General features: G+C 46.7%; 1 protein-coding gene across 6 annotated transcripts in view; it reads right to left on the bottom strand.

Annotated features, from left to right (window-relative positions):
* col11a2 (collagen, type XI, alpha 2) overlaps nucleotides 1–15,056 on the bottom strand; it is a 38,259-nt gene extending 23,203 nt beyond the window's left edge. For 2 of the 6 annotated variants that reach the window (XM_061818455.1, XM_061818491.1), the window contains exons 1-4: nucleotides 12,936–15,056; nucleotides 12,722–12,758; nucleotides 11,084–11,135; nucleotides 5,871–6,085 (exon numbers count right to left, since the gene is read on the bottom strand). In XM_061818455.1, the coding sequence (XP_061674439.1) occupies nucleotides 5,871–5,988 (118 nt within the window). In that variant the 5' untranslated portion in view covers nucleotides 5,989–6,085; nucleotides 11,084–11,135; nucleotides 12,722–12,758; nucleotides 12,936–15,056. Of the gene's footprint in view, nucleotides 1–5,870; nucleotides 6,086–11,083; nucleotides 11,270–12,721; nucleotides 12,759–12,935 lie in introns of those variants that run through there. The other 4 variants (XM_061818470.1, XM_061818464.1, XM_061818483.1 and 1 more) reach the window with 4 other exon arrangements.
* Nucleotides 15,057–15,120: the final 64 nt, after the last annotated feature.

Raw genomic sequence — 15,120 nt, 5'->3', positions numbered from 1 at the left:
CAATTTGTTTAAAAAAAAAAAAAAAAAACATTAAATTGACAAATTTTCGGCAAACTTGCTAGACCGACGCGCGGGACTCAAGAACGGACCGGGCCGATCCCGCCCTCGTGGTACCGCCGTGTCAAATACCAGACGCGCACGCCGGCTGACACGTTGACCTCTCGCCTCTCACCTGTGCACAACAGACGCATTGTTAGGCGGGCGCGGCGCGCAGACGCGCTCCGTCTCGAGGGCGCGGCGGTCGCATGCTTCGCAAACGAATGCCGTGACCCCACCCCTGACGATTTGTGGCCCGTACGTGTTTTACGCTCACAGAGATGCCACCCGAAGTTCTGGCGAATGCGAAAGTAGTAATTGGTCTCAATTTTGCACATTGAAGTAATATATCTCGCCCTGAGAGATGAACATCCCTGCGTAAAGTGGACGGGCTCGGTTTAGCCTGGGTTGTTAGCGGAAAGTACGAGGCGTCAAAATGCAATCATCTGCAAGGAATTTATTTAGGCAACGTCAAATTTTGCCAGCTGGACCACAGAGCCTGGAATGCCGTTGCACCGTGAGGCATTTTCCGAGTTGAACGGACATTTTGGTGCGCGTTAGCGTTCGCTCCGGATTTAGCAGTCGCTCCCGCCCAGCCGCTGACCGCACGAGCACGACCGTTAAGTACAGGTTAGGTTTAGGGAGACGCTAACAAGACGTGCAGGGCAACAAGTGTTTGTTTTGTTTTTTTAATGACCTAAAATGAGGCCGACCCTGAGTCTACGCGAAACCCTAAAAAACAAGCAGGAAACTATTCAAACGCTGAGTCAGCAGACATGTTGGACTCTTAATCCAACAAGATAACAAAATAATAAAAATGAAAAGACATCCAACTGATTGGCTGCAAACTAGTTCAGGGTATACCCCGCCTCCTGCACGAACTAAGCTGGGACAGGCTCCCGCACTTCCGTAACCTTCGTGAGGATAAGCGACGTGGCACACCTGATTGGGATAATCCTAATTACAGCTGGTGTTTAGGGTCGGTAAACGCACTGAGGTTTAAAGGTACCCCGCAAGTATTTCTTTTTATATTTTTACACACAAGCGAAGGGATTTTTACAATCGCAGCCTAGCGGTTAGCACGTCTGCCGCGCAGTACCGCTAACATTCCAAAAACAAGCCTTTATTGTCCTTAACTGCGAAAACCTGTTTGCCTCTTACCCTAAATTAGCTGAGATGCGTTCCAATAGGTGGTACTAGTATCACAAGGGTTTCTCTAGTGTAAAGCAAAAGAATTACTACCCAAGTACAGTTCGGTTGTATTTAGCTTTTTTTTTTTTAGTACAATACGCAGCACTGTGAGCGCCAAGTGGCCCGCCACGTCGCCGCAGCACGTCGAGCGCGCTCGAGTCGTACGTTTCCGATGTCTCGTGCGGTTTGGGGCGGCGAGGTCGCGGTCCCGTTTTGGGAGCCACGGGTGGAGGCGGACGCAGCCCGAGAGGCTCGCGGCGGGACGCGCGACGCAAACGGGGGCGACCGCAGCGGCGGTTTCAAGGGAGCGGGCGTGGTCTTTCTGTCGCCGGAATGCCACTCGACGCTTTGGTCTGGGCTACTTTCTCGAGTTTTACTCGCTAGATGCGTTCCCCCCCTCACAAAATGCGGCTGGAAATGTCGGAAATTTGCTGGGAAAAGCGTTGGCCTCACAGTTCTGAGGTCCCGGGTTCGATCCCCCGACCCGCCTGTGTGGGTGTCCTCCAGTTTCCTCCCACTTCCCAAAAACACGCAACATTAATTGGACACTCTAAAGGTGTGATTGTGAGTGCGGCTGTTTGTCTCGATGTGCCCTGCGATTGGCCGGCGACCAGTTCAGGGTGTACCCCGCCTACTGCCCGTTGACAGCTGGGATAGGCTCCATCGCTCCATCACTCCCCGCGACCCTTGTGAGTATAAGCGACTAAGAAAATGGATGGATGGATGGATGATTCTTTCATGGTTTTGACAAAGGTAACAGTTAGCCTACCTTCTTCTACATGATGTATTACGGCCACTACTAATACTACTACAGGTACAGTGCTGCCCCCTAAAGGCCAGACTTGGTACTAAGACAGATATTAGGTTTGGGGGAGGAAAGGTGGAGTCATCTATCTATGACACCATGTGCTAGGAAAGGTGGGATGAAACTCACACCATGACTTCAACAAATCCCAAAATATTCCTTTTGCAAACTCTTTGCACCCAACGGGAGACCTCAGAGTTGTCGTATTCCGCCGCAAAAAAAAAAAAAACACCTTAAACGGCGCACAACGTCGACCGTTCTGCACCTCCCAGCTGTGAATATTTGTTTCCAAACCGGGCGGCGCGTGCCGACGTCTGGAGAAGACGTGACGTCCGCGAACATCCTACGAAAAAAAAAGACCCGTCTGGCCTCCGAGCGCCGCGCAAAATAACAGTGAGCAGGAATAACCCCGTCCACAGACCGCGGCCTGTCATTATGGCGCTGGCCGTTCCTGCCCCCGCGGAGCGACGCCTTAGGTCCTCGGCGCTCGAAAACCGCCAGAACGCGTGGGCGGAAGCTCCATGTGTTCCCTCAAACCTGCAATGATGATGCGGTTTTGAGAAGACGGAGGGGGTGAGGGGGGTCAGATCAGCTGAGAAAACTGGGTCGGCTAGCATCTGCGCTAACAGTGGTAATGCATTGATATTGTTTTGGACACTAAACATTAAATTATGGCCACAATAGATACCACAGGCACACAAAATGATAATTTCTGTCTGAAAAATAATACACTGCGAGCGCAAAATACTAGCTTGTGCCTACGAGTTAGCGATAAGGAGCGCACGAAATACCAATTTGTGGCGACGGAATGCTAAATTGTGACACAATTGGCCAAATTTCGTCCGCGGAACGCTAACTACTCATTCGAGGTTGCAAATTAGCAGCGACTAATGCACGAAATACTTATTTGCCGCCACAAAATGGGAAATTGCGACCTCAAAGTTGGTAGAACGGTGAGACTTTTCCGAAGTAAAAAAGTTTGGTGACGCAAACGGAAGTGTGCTCCTCTTGGTTAGGGAACGATCATAAGCCAAAAAGTTTTGCACACATTCCTATTTCGTGGTGACGAATAAGTATTTTGTCACCACGAGTTAGCCTCAGGTGCGTATGTAGCCACCTTTAATATTTTTTTTTTTGCCCTCATGTCAGCTAACGAGCACAAAGTTTTGCACAGAAAAAAAATGTATCAAACGTGACCTTGAGCTTCAAGGAACTTCCGTAAGAAATTCTGTTGCGGGGTGGGGGGATCGGCGTGGACCGAGACTTAGAGTCGAAGGTGCAGCGGAGAACTGAGTCAGGACGGAGGAGGAGGAAGAAGAAGAGGCCCCGACAGGCGCCGCATTCAGATCGGAGGCCATGTTGTGTTTATCCAGTCAGACGGGCAACAGAGCGTCCTTTGAGGAGCTCTCTTTTCCCGGAACCGTACGGAGGAGGAACATCCGCGTGGACAAAACCTTTCAACAGAACCTCTTTCATGGCTCCTTTTGGGGGATGAGGCTCCCGCACCTCTGCCTCACCTGACGCGTCTCGACCAATCACAGTGTCTTTTACTGAACCCTTGCGCAATCAATACAAATAAAACATCTACCAAATGATTGAAGTGTCACATGACAGTAAGGGAAAAAAAAAAAGTTAAAAAGTTTAAAAAATAATAATTATTAAAGAACTAAGCGGATGTTTAGCAACATTGAATTTACTCAATTTTTTTGCAATATCTTTTGGATTATTTCATTGCTGTTTTTCTTCAGGGGGGATGGAAATATTGTAGAAAATACTAAATATAATATTAACTTTAGGGCTATTTTTAACTGTTTTAGCTGCAACCTTTATTTGAGTTTGGCAATTAAAAAAAAAGTGCTGTAATTTAAAATTCATCCATCGATTTTCTTTGCCACTGATCCTCACAAGGGTCGGGGGGAGTGCCGGAGCCTATCCCAGCTGTCGACGGGCAGGAGGCGGGGTACACCCTGAACTGGTCGCCAGCCAATCGCGCGGCACATTGAGACAAACAGCAGCACTCACAGTCACACCTAGGGGCAATTTAGAGTGTACCAAAATTTCAAATTGTCCTATGTCATAAATGACAAAGTTGAGATATTACAAGCATTTTTGTTTTTTCAAACGTGAGTAGTTGAAAAACACACTCCCCTTGATTTCTGATTCCAAAACTAGTTCATAAATTGATGATGCAAATATGGCAATAAAAAAAAGTGCTGCAATTTAAATTCATCCATCCATCCATTTTTTTTGCCGCTCATCCTCACGAGGGTCGCGGGGAGTGCCGGAGCCTATCCCAGCTGTCGACGGGCAGGAGGCAGGCGAGGTACACCCTGAACTGGTCGCCAGCCAATCGCAGGGCACATCGAGACAAAGAACCAGTCACACTCATTATCCCACCTATGGGCAATTTAGAGTGTCTAATTAATGTTGCGTGTTTTTGAGATGTGGGAGGAAACCGGAGTGCCCGGAGAAAACGCACGCAAGGCACGGGGACAACGTGCAAACTCCAAACAGGCGGGGCTGGGATCGAACGCGGGTCCTCAGACCTGCGAGGCCAATGCTTTTACCCGCTGTTCCACTGTGGCACACTGTAATTTAAATTATTCCTTCAAAAATTATGCTCAAACAGATGGTTGAACTGCCTTCACTGGTAATAGTAAAGGTCCTAAAAAAATATTGTTTGTTTATGCCTGGCACAGGTTTCAGGTTATGTGGAAAAAGTGGGGGACAGGTTAAATAATAATAATAATAATTAAAAATATGCAGAGGTCCAACGTTACCACCATTCGACTCTTCTAGTTGAATTTGTCGTTATGTGAGTTCTGGCTTTCGTCCTAAAGTCCCAAAAATTATTTATGAATTTAGTAATCATATCAGGGGGCGGGCGAGCAGGTACACGATGAAGGTGGGAGATGAATTGCGAGGTGGGGCGGTGGGGGGGTGGGTGGGTGGGGGGGCGCGAGCGCACGTCAACTCTGCCAAAATCAAACAAACGTATAGAGAGGCGCTTTCACGCACGCGTAAACAAGACGCGGCGGAGACAGTGGGCGCCTTTTTACTCCGCGCGATCCTCCATAAGAAGCCATTCATGAGCCGCAAAGTCCACATGGACTTGGAAGGACATATTTGGGGTGGGGGGTAAGGGGGGGGGGCACATGTGTGCGTGCGGGGCGCCGACGTCACAATTGCACTTATTGTCCGAAATGATGGGTTTTTTTTTTAATTTTATTGATCGCAGATATAAATTGCACATACAAGTGTCAACAGAGGCGGCGGAACCTGGGGGGGCAACGGGGGCATCCCCCCCATCACCCTCCCCCCACTACACACACTTTTTGCTTTGCATTTGATGTGTCCATTTATCATATTTTTCTGTAGCATAATCACAGGTCATCGCATCAAAGTGACGGCTATTCCATATTTTCAAGCGCGGTTGCCCTCTTTGCTGGAAGTGACCCCCGTAACCCCCACCCCCCCCACCTTAAACTCCACAAGTCGGCGGGCACGCGCGGCAGGAGGCACCACCGGCCGCTCCGGTGCTCAGGCTGGCACGGGCACAGTCAAGCAAATACGTGACATTGACGGCAAAAATATATATTTTTTTGTTTGTTTGTGGGAAATATGTCGAAAAAATAACTGCACGGTGAAATTTAAAAATTATACGCCCCCCCCCCCATTTATACATTCATACATTTGCATCTATTATGTGATCTCGTTCAATTTATCACGTGTGACCACCTAGATTTTATTAACGTCCCGCATGCGGTCCGGACCGGACTTCAGGTCAATTAAGCTAAACAAGGGAAACGACCCGAAAAAGCGGAGGAAAAGATCTTACCGGCCTGCGCCGGGGCGCTCTGGCACAGCGCGAGGACCAGGGCGACCAGGGCGACGGAGGTCGGTCCCGGGCTCCATGGCCTCCGTTTCTTCCGGAAAGGGCAAACTGCAATATCCATAGCGATGCAGCGATGTGCGGCGGCGGCGGCTGCTGGATGCGAGGGTGTCCTCTCCCAGAAAGCCCAGCCGACTGAACCTCCTATGGGGGTGACAAGACTTACGGAAAAAAAAAAAAAAAAAAAAAAAAAGGAAGGAAGGAAGAAAGAATGAAGAGAGCCACCAAAGTGACGGAAGGGGCTGGGTGGGGGGGGGCGCTGAAAAAAAAAACAGCTTTGAGGGGCAGCCCTTAAAGGTCCATGGAGTCCGCCGAAGTGCGGGGCGCAGACACCTGGGAGCTCTCGCTTTCTCTCACCCTTCCCACACTTTACTTTCTCCCACCCCCGAGTGAGAGTGTGCCCGTGGAGGGAGGGAAGGAAGGAAGGAATGGGGTGTGGGGGGGGGGGCGTCTTTTTTTTCGCGGCGTTTCGAAGGATCGCTCATAACGTGACATTAGTGCATGAAACTGATTTTCTTAAAAAAAAGAAAAAACATTCAAGCTATTATTATCATCATCATCTTTTAAAAAAATAAATAAATAAATCTTTATATGGTTTTCAAATCATAAAAGAAGACTGCCCCAGCGCAAGATGCACGCGGGCAGCTGGAGGGCCAATCACAGCTCTGTCCGCGCTTTAAACCGCGCCCCCCGGACGCCGATTGGCCCGTCCGACGTGGCCCAGATTCGCCGCCCGCGCGGGCAAAGCGATGGCGATCCATCACGTTTCCCACCTCGCCGTGATCGTCACCCTTTCATCGCAGGCAACCGAGGGTGCAATTCCAATTCTATTCCTGCTATTTTGAACAAAAGCTCCTTTCTGTAGCTCGCGCGGGCATGTTTCCATATTTTTATTACGTGCGTGAGATTGGAAGATATCGTTCCTTTTTTTGGGGAAATGTTTTAAAACTTTGGCGTTGCCGTTTCTGAGGAGGAAGACACGTTGAAGTGCTAGCTCTTAATTCTGTTTTTTTTTTATTTTCATTTTATTTTTTTATGGTGGCAGCAATGTGTCACAAGTCAAATGGGATTTTATTTTATTTTTTGCCAAATTCAAAAAATGTAACGTAATTTACCGCAATGCCACTGTTTATAAAACAAGTCATAATCAAGAGTTTGATTAATTAAATTCAAAAATACCAATATTTAGCCCTTACAATATACGCACACGTAACATTTTGTACGGGAAAAAAGTAAAGAGCAACGTTTAGCTCGTTTTTTTTACTTTTTTACTATTATCTAAATATTGGAGGAAGAAAAGACATTTTGAGGGATGGCATTGGTCATGTACTTTTACTTTGCCATACACATTCACTGTACACCTACAAAATAATGAATACATATTTTCATCTGGGCGGCACGGTGGCGCAGCTGGTAAAGCGTTGGCCTCACAGTTGTGAGGTCCCGGGTTCAATCACGGACCCGCCTGTGTGGAGTTTGCACGTTCTCCCCGTGCCTGCGTGGGTTTTCTCCAGGCACTTCGGTTTCCGCCCAAATCCCCAAAACACGCAACATTAATTGGAGACTCTAAATTGCCCCGAGGTGTGATTTTGAGAGCGCCCGTTTGTCTCGATGTGCCCTGCGATTGGCTGGCGACCAGTTCAGGGTGTAATCCCGCCTCCTGCCCGGTGATAGGCAGGCTCCAGCACTCCCCGCGACCCTTGTGAGGATAAGCGGCAAAGAAAATGGATGGATTGAATACCGATATTTAGCCCTTACACACAACATTTTAAACAGGAAAAAGTAAAGAGCAAGGTTTAGCTTAATTTTTTTTTTTTGAACAATTACTATTATCCAAATATTGGAGGAAGAGTACACATTTTTAGGGGTAGATATACTTTTAGTTTGCTATACACATTCACTGTATATCCAGAAAATAATAAATACATAATTCATCTAGCCCTCTGCTGTAGAATTCGAGATCAATCTCTCCATGTCTAATTGATAACATAAAAGTTTGAATGATGACTAATGGAAGTCGTATCTTTAGGATTGCTTTCCTCACCGGTTACAAAACTCGTAAAGTTTTTTTGGACTAACTTTACAAGACAAGATAAAGTGTAGTCCTCTTCAACGCGTCGTCAGTGAGTTGACGTAGGAGCCCCCCCCCAAAATGGCAAAAACTTTTAAGGGGGGGCGTCCCCGTGTGAAACTGCAAGGTGGCGTCTGGGGGGGTGGGGGGGGGTGGGGGGGCTGAGCTTTGATGGCGAAGGAGAGCGAGCAGCCGCGTACCCAAACTATCATCTGTTGCTGCTGCATCTAGCAATTATCTCTAAGGAATGTATAAAAAAAGATTGTTCGGTTTTTATACCTACATATTACTAAGGAAAATATGAAATTTCATGTTGTTGGGAGCAAAAAAAACACAACCCCCCCCCCCAGCCTCAAAAAATATATACATAATAATGACAACATGCCAGGCACGCACAGGCAGGAAACGTCTGCACTGTGAACACCATGATGCATTTTTTTTTTCTTCCAAGCTCTCTAAAGTTTGCCTGCTTGGAAAATTAAAAAATTAATATACACGCTGTATCATAAGTCTACACACCCTTGTTACAAGGTCAGGGTTCCGTTAATGGGACCTGTAACATGTATAAATCAATTAAAAAAAATAAAGTCATCTTTTCAAGATTTGGAATAACTGTCATAATGTTGTTGCATAAGTATGCACACCCTCTGATGATAACGGATGTGGCTGTGTTCAGTGTTAATCGATTAGATTCCAACTTGTTCAGTCGAAATCGCCAAAACGTGCCACCATTTGGGCCTCAGATTAACTCCAAATAATATGGACCTTTATGTACAAAAAAATGTGGTTGCATAAGTATGCACCCCCTCTTATGACAGCAGAAGTGGCTGTGTTTAGAAATAATCAATCAGATTCCAACTCGTTCAGTAGAAATCCCCAAAACGAGCCACCATTTGGAGATCAGATTAACTCCTAATAATATTCAGATGTATGTGGAAAAAATTATGTGGTTGCATAAGTATGCACACCCTCTTGTGACAGCAGATGTGGCTCTGTTCAGAATTAATCAATTAGATTCCAACTCGTTCAGTAGAAATCACCAAAACGAGCCACCATTTGGACCTCAGATTAACTCAAAATAATATTCAGATGTATGTGCAAAAAATGTAGTTGTATAAGTATGCACACCCTCTCATCACGACGGATATGGCTGTGTTCAGAATGAATCAATTAGATTCCAACTCGCTCAGTCGAAATCATCAAAACGAGCCCCCATATTTACCTCAGATTAACTCCAAATAATATTCAGCTGTACGTACAAAAAAATAATCATAATTTAACTGTTTAGTGTAGAAGTTGACATACATGTTTCTGGTGTTCCTATTTTGAAATTTTTGCAGGGCAGTAATACTGTTAACAGTGTAGTAAAGTTTCATTTTTAAAATTCATCTTCATATTGTGTGACAGCTTTTTTTTCAGTATTTTGATTTTAAAAAAACAGGGTGACAAATGACCAACTTAATCTAATCAACATTTCAGATACAAAGTGTGATATTTAGTAAGATTGAATTTTTGTTACGTTTGAATTTTTCATTTGAAAAAATGGACGCTATGTTCCAACATTTGTACTTTTTCTTCTTAGAACATGGAGCTCCTAAAATAGCTAATAAAAAGTATATTTTCTACATTTTTTGTTCTCCGCACATCACTCGTTGCCAGAGCAACGAGTCGCAAGGCTCAATCAAAGCGTCCGCGGGGGTCACGTCCCGCTCGAGCCGCAACGGGTGCTTCCCGCGACCGAGCCCGTCGGACGCGCCCGGAGAGAACTTTTCAACGCGATCGTTCCGTCATCGCCCGGGCCAGAGGAGGACGAGAGTGGCAAGCCGGGAGATGAAAAGTTCCGCTCTAGGGCGTCTCTCTCTCTCTCCGTCGCGCTCTCTCCGAGTTCCAAAAGTAGAAGCTTGTAATTAAACTAAAGCGGCCGTGTTATATTGCTGACTTCCTTGAAAAGTCTGTACTTTGCAGGGCAGGGCGCATGCACACACACCGCAGTTCACCAAAATAGATTGTGACGGAGGGAGGAAACGGTGTGGGGGTCGTGGGTGTGGGGGGGGGGAGGGGTCTTTTTAAACGGGCAGAGGGGCAGTGCCGGCGTTATCCAGACTGAGGCTGAGGGGTGCCAGGTAGAGGAGGAATTTAGCCGAAGAATGGGTCAGTGATTCTGGGTTGCGGCCGCGGGACACGCCCAGCAAGCCGCATACCTCAAATCGGCAGGAGGTGTTTTTTTTTTTGTTTTTTTTTTTTAATTCCAATGTGAAATGTGCCAGTCAGCAACTTTAGATATAAAATATATATATATATATATATATATTTATATATATATATTATATATATATATATGTATTTCTGTAATGTAGCACGGCACTAAACACACTTTAGTGGGAAGTACATGGACTACAAAGTGCGATTGCGTGCTATGTGTTGGGATCTAGAAAATATGTAAAGGGAATTTTGGGTACAAACTTTAGGGGGGCGGGTGGTGTCTGTTATTCAGGGACTTTCACTTTATGGGTCTGTATTTTTTTTTGGGGGGGGGGGGGGGGGGTTGAAGTGGCGCTAAGTGGAGGTTGAGCACAGAGCATAAAGCCCTCAAAATAGTGCCCACAATTGTGTTGTTGTTTTTTTTTTTTAATTCAGTGTGAAATGTGGCGAGACACAAGTGACTCGATTTAAGAGTATTTCGAAATACGAGGCACGCGTGTTGTCTCCAAAATTAATTTTATTTGAATGTAATTGGTTCATTCGGATAGCAACTGTGACTTTTTGAAAGCTAACCAAATTTAAAGTCAGTAAAAAAAAGAAATTCTGGAAAAGCCTACTAGAACATCTGAACTGGATTTGGAGTTCATCAGAGCCATTTGAAATAGTGGCGGGGGGGGGGGGGGCGTGTATACTCCCCATCCATTTAAGTTTGAATTAAACTGGTTCTGAAGACAGACACATCCACAGTTTTAATAGGGTGTGCGTACTTTTGCAACTACACGATCTCTGTTGTTTAGTTTGAAAAAGGCATTTTCACACAGTACATCACAAGAACAGGAAAAAGGGTGTGTACACTTTTTATCTACACCAGGGGTGTCAAACTCACTTTTCTCACTGGCCACATTGTTGTTCCGGTTTCCCTCGGAGGGCCGTTATGACTGTGAAACAAAAATAGTCACCTCATCATATTTGCATCATCAATTTATGAACTAGTTTTGGAATCAGAAATCAAGGGTAATGTGTTCTTCAACTAGCCACCTTTGGTAAGACAAAAATGCTTGTAATATCTCAACTTTATCATTTATGATATAGGACAATTTGAAATTTTGGTACACTCTAAATTGCCCCGAGGTGTGATTGTGAGTGCGGCTGTTTATGTCTATGAGCCCCGCGATTGGCTGGCGACCAGTTCAGGGTGTACCCTGCCTCCTGCCCGTTGACAGCTGGGATACTGCCCACGACCCTCGTGAGGATAAGCAACTAAGAAAACGGATGGATGGATTACTAATATTTAGCCCTTGCACACGACATTTTATACAGAAAAAAAGTAAAGAGCAAGGTTTAGCTTGATTTTTTTATGGATGGATGGATGGAAATCTTGGTGCAGATTTTTTGACACTCTAGATTTGGCTTCGGAGGCCACATAAAATCATGTGATGGGCCAGATCTGGCCCCCGGTCCTTGAGTTTGACACCTGTGATCAACACTGTGTTCACATGATGTACACTAGACAAAATGGACCGGCTACTCAATACTTTTTTGTGGCGTCGGGCAGTACCTGGATTAGGGTGAGCGTGGGCAAGGAATGGGGACTGGGGGGGTCAAAATCTGCCCACAAGTGGCAGGTGTTTTTTTTTTTTTTAATACAATGTGAAATGTGGCGAGTACGCTAGGCACAAAAATATATTCCAGATATATAAATAGTACTGTAAAGTACACTAGACTGACAATTGAGGTATCGTAAATATAGAGGGCGACATGGGCGTGGTGTGCCATTGTTTGGGCGGTGCAGTACATCTGGAGCACTTTTTTCATGTTCCAGCCTTATTATAAAGATGAATTTATCCATCGTTCCATTTTCTTTGCCGCTTATCCTCACAAGGGAGTGCCGGAGCCCATCCCAGCTGTCGACGGGGCAGGAGGCGGGCTACACCCTGACCTGATTGCCGGCCAATTGCGGGGCACATAGAGACAAAACGGGAAATCGGAGTGCCCGGAGAAAACCCACGCAGGCACGGCGGAGAACATGCAAACTCCGCACAGCCGGATCCGGGATTGAACCCGGGACCTCAGAACTGGGAGGCCAACGCTTTCCGGCTGCTCCACCGTGTCGCCAGTGGAATTTAAGAAAAAAGAATAATTCAAAAAATGCTAAAGCTTTGGAGTTTTCGACTAATTTCTTCACTTAAAAATGACCAACATGGGAGTTTGTCGATTATGATTATGATTGTTATTCTCAGTAGTACTGAGATGAATCGCAGCAGGGCCCAAGGCTGCAACCACGTTTTGGGAAAAGCGCCATCCGTGGAAAGCTTACGGGCCCGGTAGGGAGGGAGGAAGGTGCGCTGGCGTTATGGGGGCGGCGGGGGGGGGGGGGGGGGGTCACGGAGGCATGCCGAGGGGGTGATGAATGGGGTCCATTGATGAAGGCAGAGGGAGCACATTCAGGTGAATGGGGAGGGCGAGACGAAGGATCAAAAGCTATTTACAGGACGTGTGACATGCAGGAGCGTCGCAAACTGACCTACTGACTGTCGTCGCCCCCACCCTGGTTGTGACTTCTACGGCACAGAAACGAAGAAATGCAAATGGGTGGGAAACCAACCACTGACTCTCAAATGTCGAAAATGAAAAAAAAAAAAAAAAACAAATACGGAAACACGTTGTGTTCGCGGTTTTTGCTCATAAATAATACAAAACGTTTTTTGTTTTTGTTTTTTAAATACTTTTGTACTTACCGCAAGTACATTTCACTCCGAAGCGGGAGCCGTGCGAAGCGCTGGAACAATTCTGGAACCACCCCGGAGCAGTCGGCTGGACGTCGAAGGGCGAGGGTCATTTCGGCGTCGGCGTGGCGGTTTCCGGGTGCGCCAAGGTCCACTTCGCACCAGTTGCTCAAATGAGGCTGTTTATGACCGGGAGGACTGAGCAAAAGAAATACAGTGGGAGAACAAAAGTATGCACACCCTTTGGAATTTATCGAACACATATTTTTTTCTGAATCCATTCAGTTTTAGATGTGGGTTGGATCGTTCTTCTGTTTCATCACCCGTCCTCTTTTGAGCCTTAAATTTTGGACAGTTGGCCTCGGGTTCTTCTGCAAAATTTCACGATGATGTGTGAATACATTTTTCCATTGATGACAGTCGCTGTCCAGGCCCCGAGGTGGCAAAGCACACGGGCAAGGCACGTTGCACCCTCAGCCGGGTTTCACAGTTGGGGTTAAGGTTTTGATGTTGGTGCGCGGTGCCATTTTCCTGTGTTCCTGCCACACAATTCAAGTTTGGTTTCACCTATCCACAATATTTTTCGATCAGAGGAGATCTTGTGATCAATTTATAAAGAAATTTAAGAAATTCCAAAGGGTTCATATAGTTTTTCCCATCACTGTATTTATGGCCTTTTAAGTTCCACCATCAGGTCAGAACGGTGGGCTACTGGTCACCATGTCTGGATCACGTTTATGAAGTTTAGACCTTGAATCACAGGTCAGGCCTTAGCGTTAGTCCTTGAGAGTCCTTGGTCCTTGAGAGTTTTTCATGTTCTCTTCTGATGGACGAGTCCACCGGTGAAACTGGTGTACAGGGTATTTTTTGGTACTAATTTCCAGGAAAATTTCACCCCGTGACTGTGTAAAACTAAAATGGCCGATACCTGTTCAGTTTCAGGCGAGAGTTTTTGACACTTGGGGTTAGGCTAACACGTTTATTGAATTAGGTCTCAATTGCGTGCAACTGGCATCGGGGGCTCATTTCTTGCTAAATACCGGATCGCGAGGACCACTTTAGTACCTCTAAAGGAAGCAGGTTCATAATGTAACTCAAATCTACACTGAACCATGACGTCTCAGGCTTTTTTGGGGAAAATGTCTGGAGTCTGGGATCACCCCTCAGAACGTGCAGGACCAAAACAAAGACGGTGGACTTTGGACAAGCGAGAACCTCGTAAAGCGTTCCAGCGTCCGGGCGACAGAAGGACTCACCGGCCGGCCGAGGCCCGGCAGGAATGCGCCAGTGGAGCGAGGGGGGAATGTGCCACAGGGGTGTTGAGGGAGGGGGCGGGGGCGCCAGTGGAGGAAACGTAAGGGGGTGTAACAGAGGGGTCTTTTGTGAAGCGGGCAGCAAGGAGAGCGCAGCGCCCTCGGTCAGCGCCGGATAGCCAAGGGTACGCGGGTGCGGGCTAGAGCAGATGAGCGGTGGCGACGGCGACACCTGCGCGGACGTGGGAAAGCGCTTGTTCGTTTCAATTTTCTCAGCAACACGGAGCTTATTAAAAGTAGCGTGGGGGGGGGGGGCATAGCGTCAATACAAATCATAGAATCCAACTTTTGCATTTTTCTCAGATGAAAATCAATCTCTCTTTGATGGAGAAATATATCGTGAGACTTTCGAGGCCGCTTGTACAACAAAACAAAAACAGGAGGCTATCTGATGATGTATAGTCTTCAAATCCTTCTTAAATGTTTGGCGCGGCCTCCATCAAAGCAAACGGGAAGCCATCTTGATTGCCGCAGTAGAAGGGGGAAGAAAAAAAAAAAACTGCGCTGACGAGAGTGATCAAGTGAAAGCGAGCCGGGCAGGAAAAGGAAAACAGACTAAATAAAAAACACAAGAGGTTTTTGAACACATTTAGTCGAAGGGAGCAAAACACGCAATCATGAAATCGCCAAAAAAAAAAAATAAGACCTTCCCTTTTCCTCTCGGCATTTCGGGCCTGTCCACTTCACGGGTAGAAAAACTTCCCGCTTTCGTTTGGCCGCGGCACGCACGGCGCTCGCTATTTGTCCGTGTTCCGTTCCGTTTGCGCGTCGGTTGGCCGTTCGTCAATCCGGTACAGGGGGAATTGTTGCTAGGCAGACTTCAGTCGGCTCTGTCAAAAATTGCACGATAAGAGGCTATGGGGGGGGGGGGGGGGGGGGGGCGA

The sequence above is a fragment of the Syngnathoides biaculeatus genome, chromosome 1 (genome assembly GCF_019802595.1).
Source record: "Syngnathoides biaculeatus isolate LvHL_M chromosome 1, ASM1980259v1, whole genome shotgun sequence".
NCBI lineage: Eukaryota > Metazoa > Chordata > Actinopteri > Syngnathiformes > Syngnathidae > Syngnathoides > Syngnathoides biaculeatus.
The sequence above is the reverse complement of the archived record's forward strand: the minus strand, read 5'-3'. Positions and strand labels throughout refer to the sequence as shown.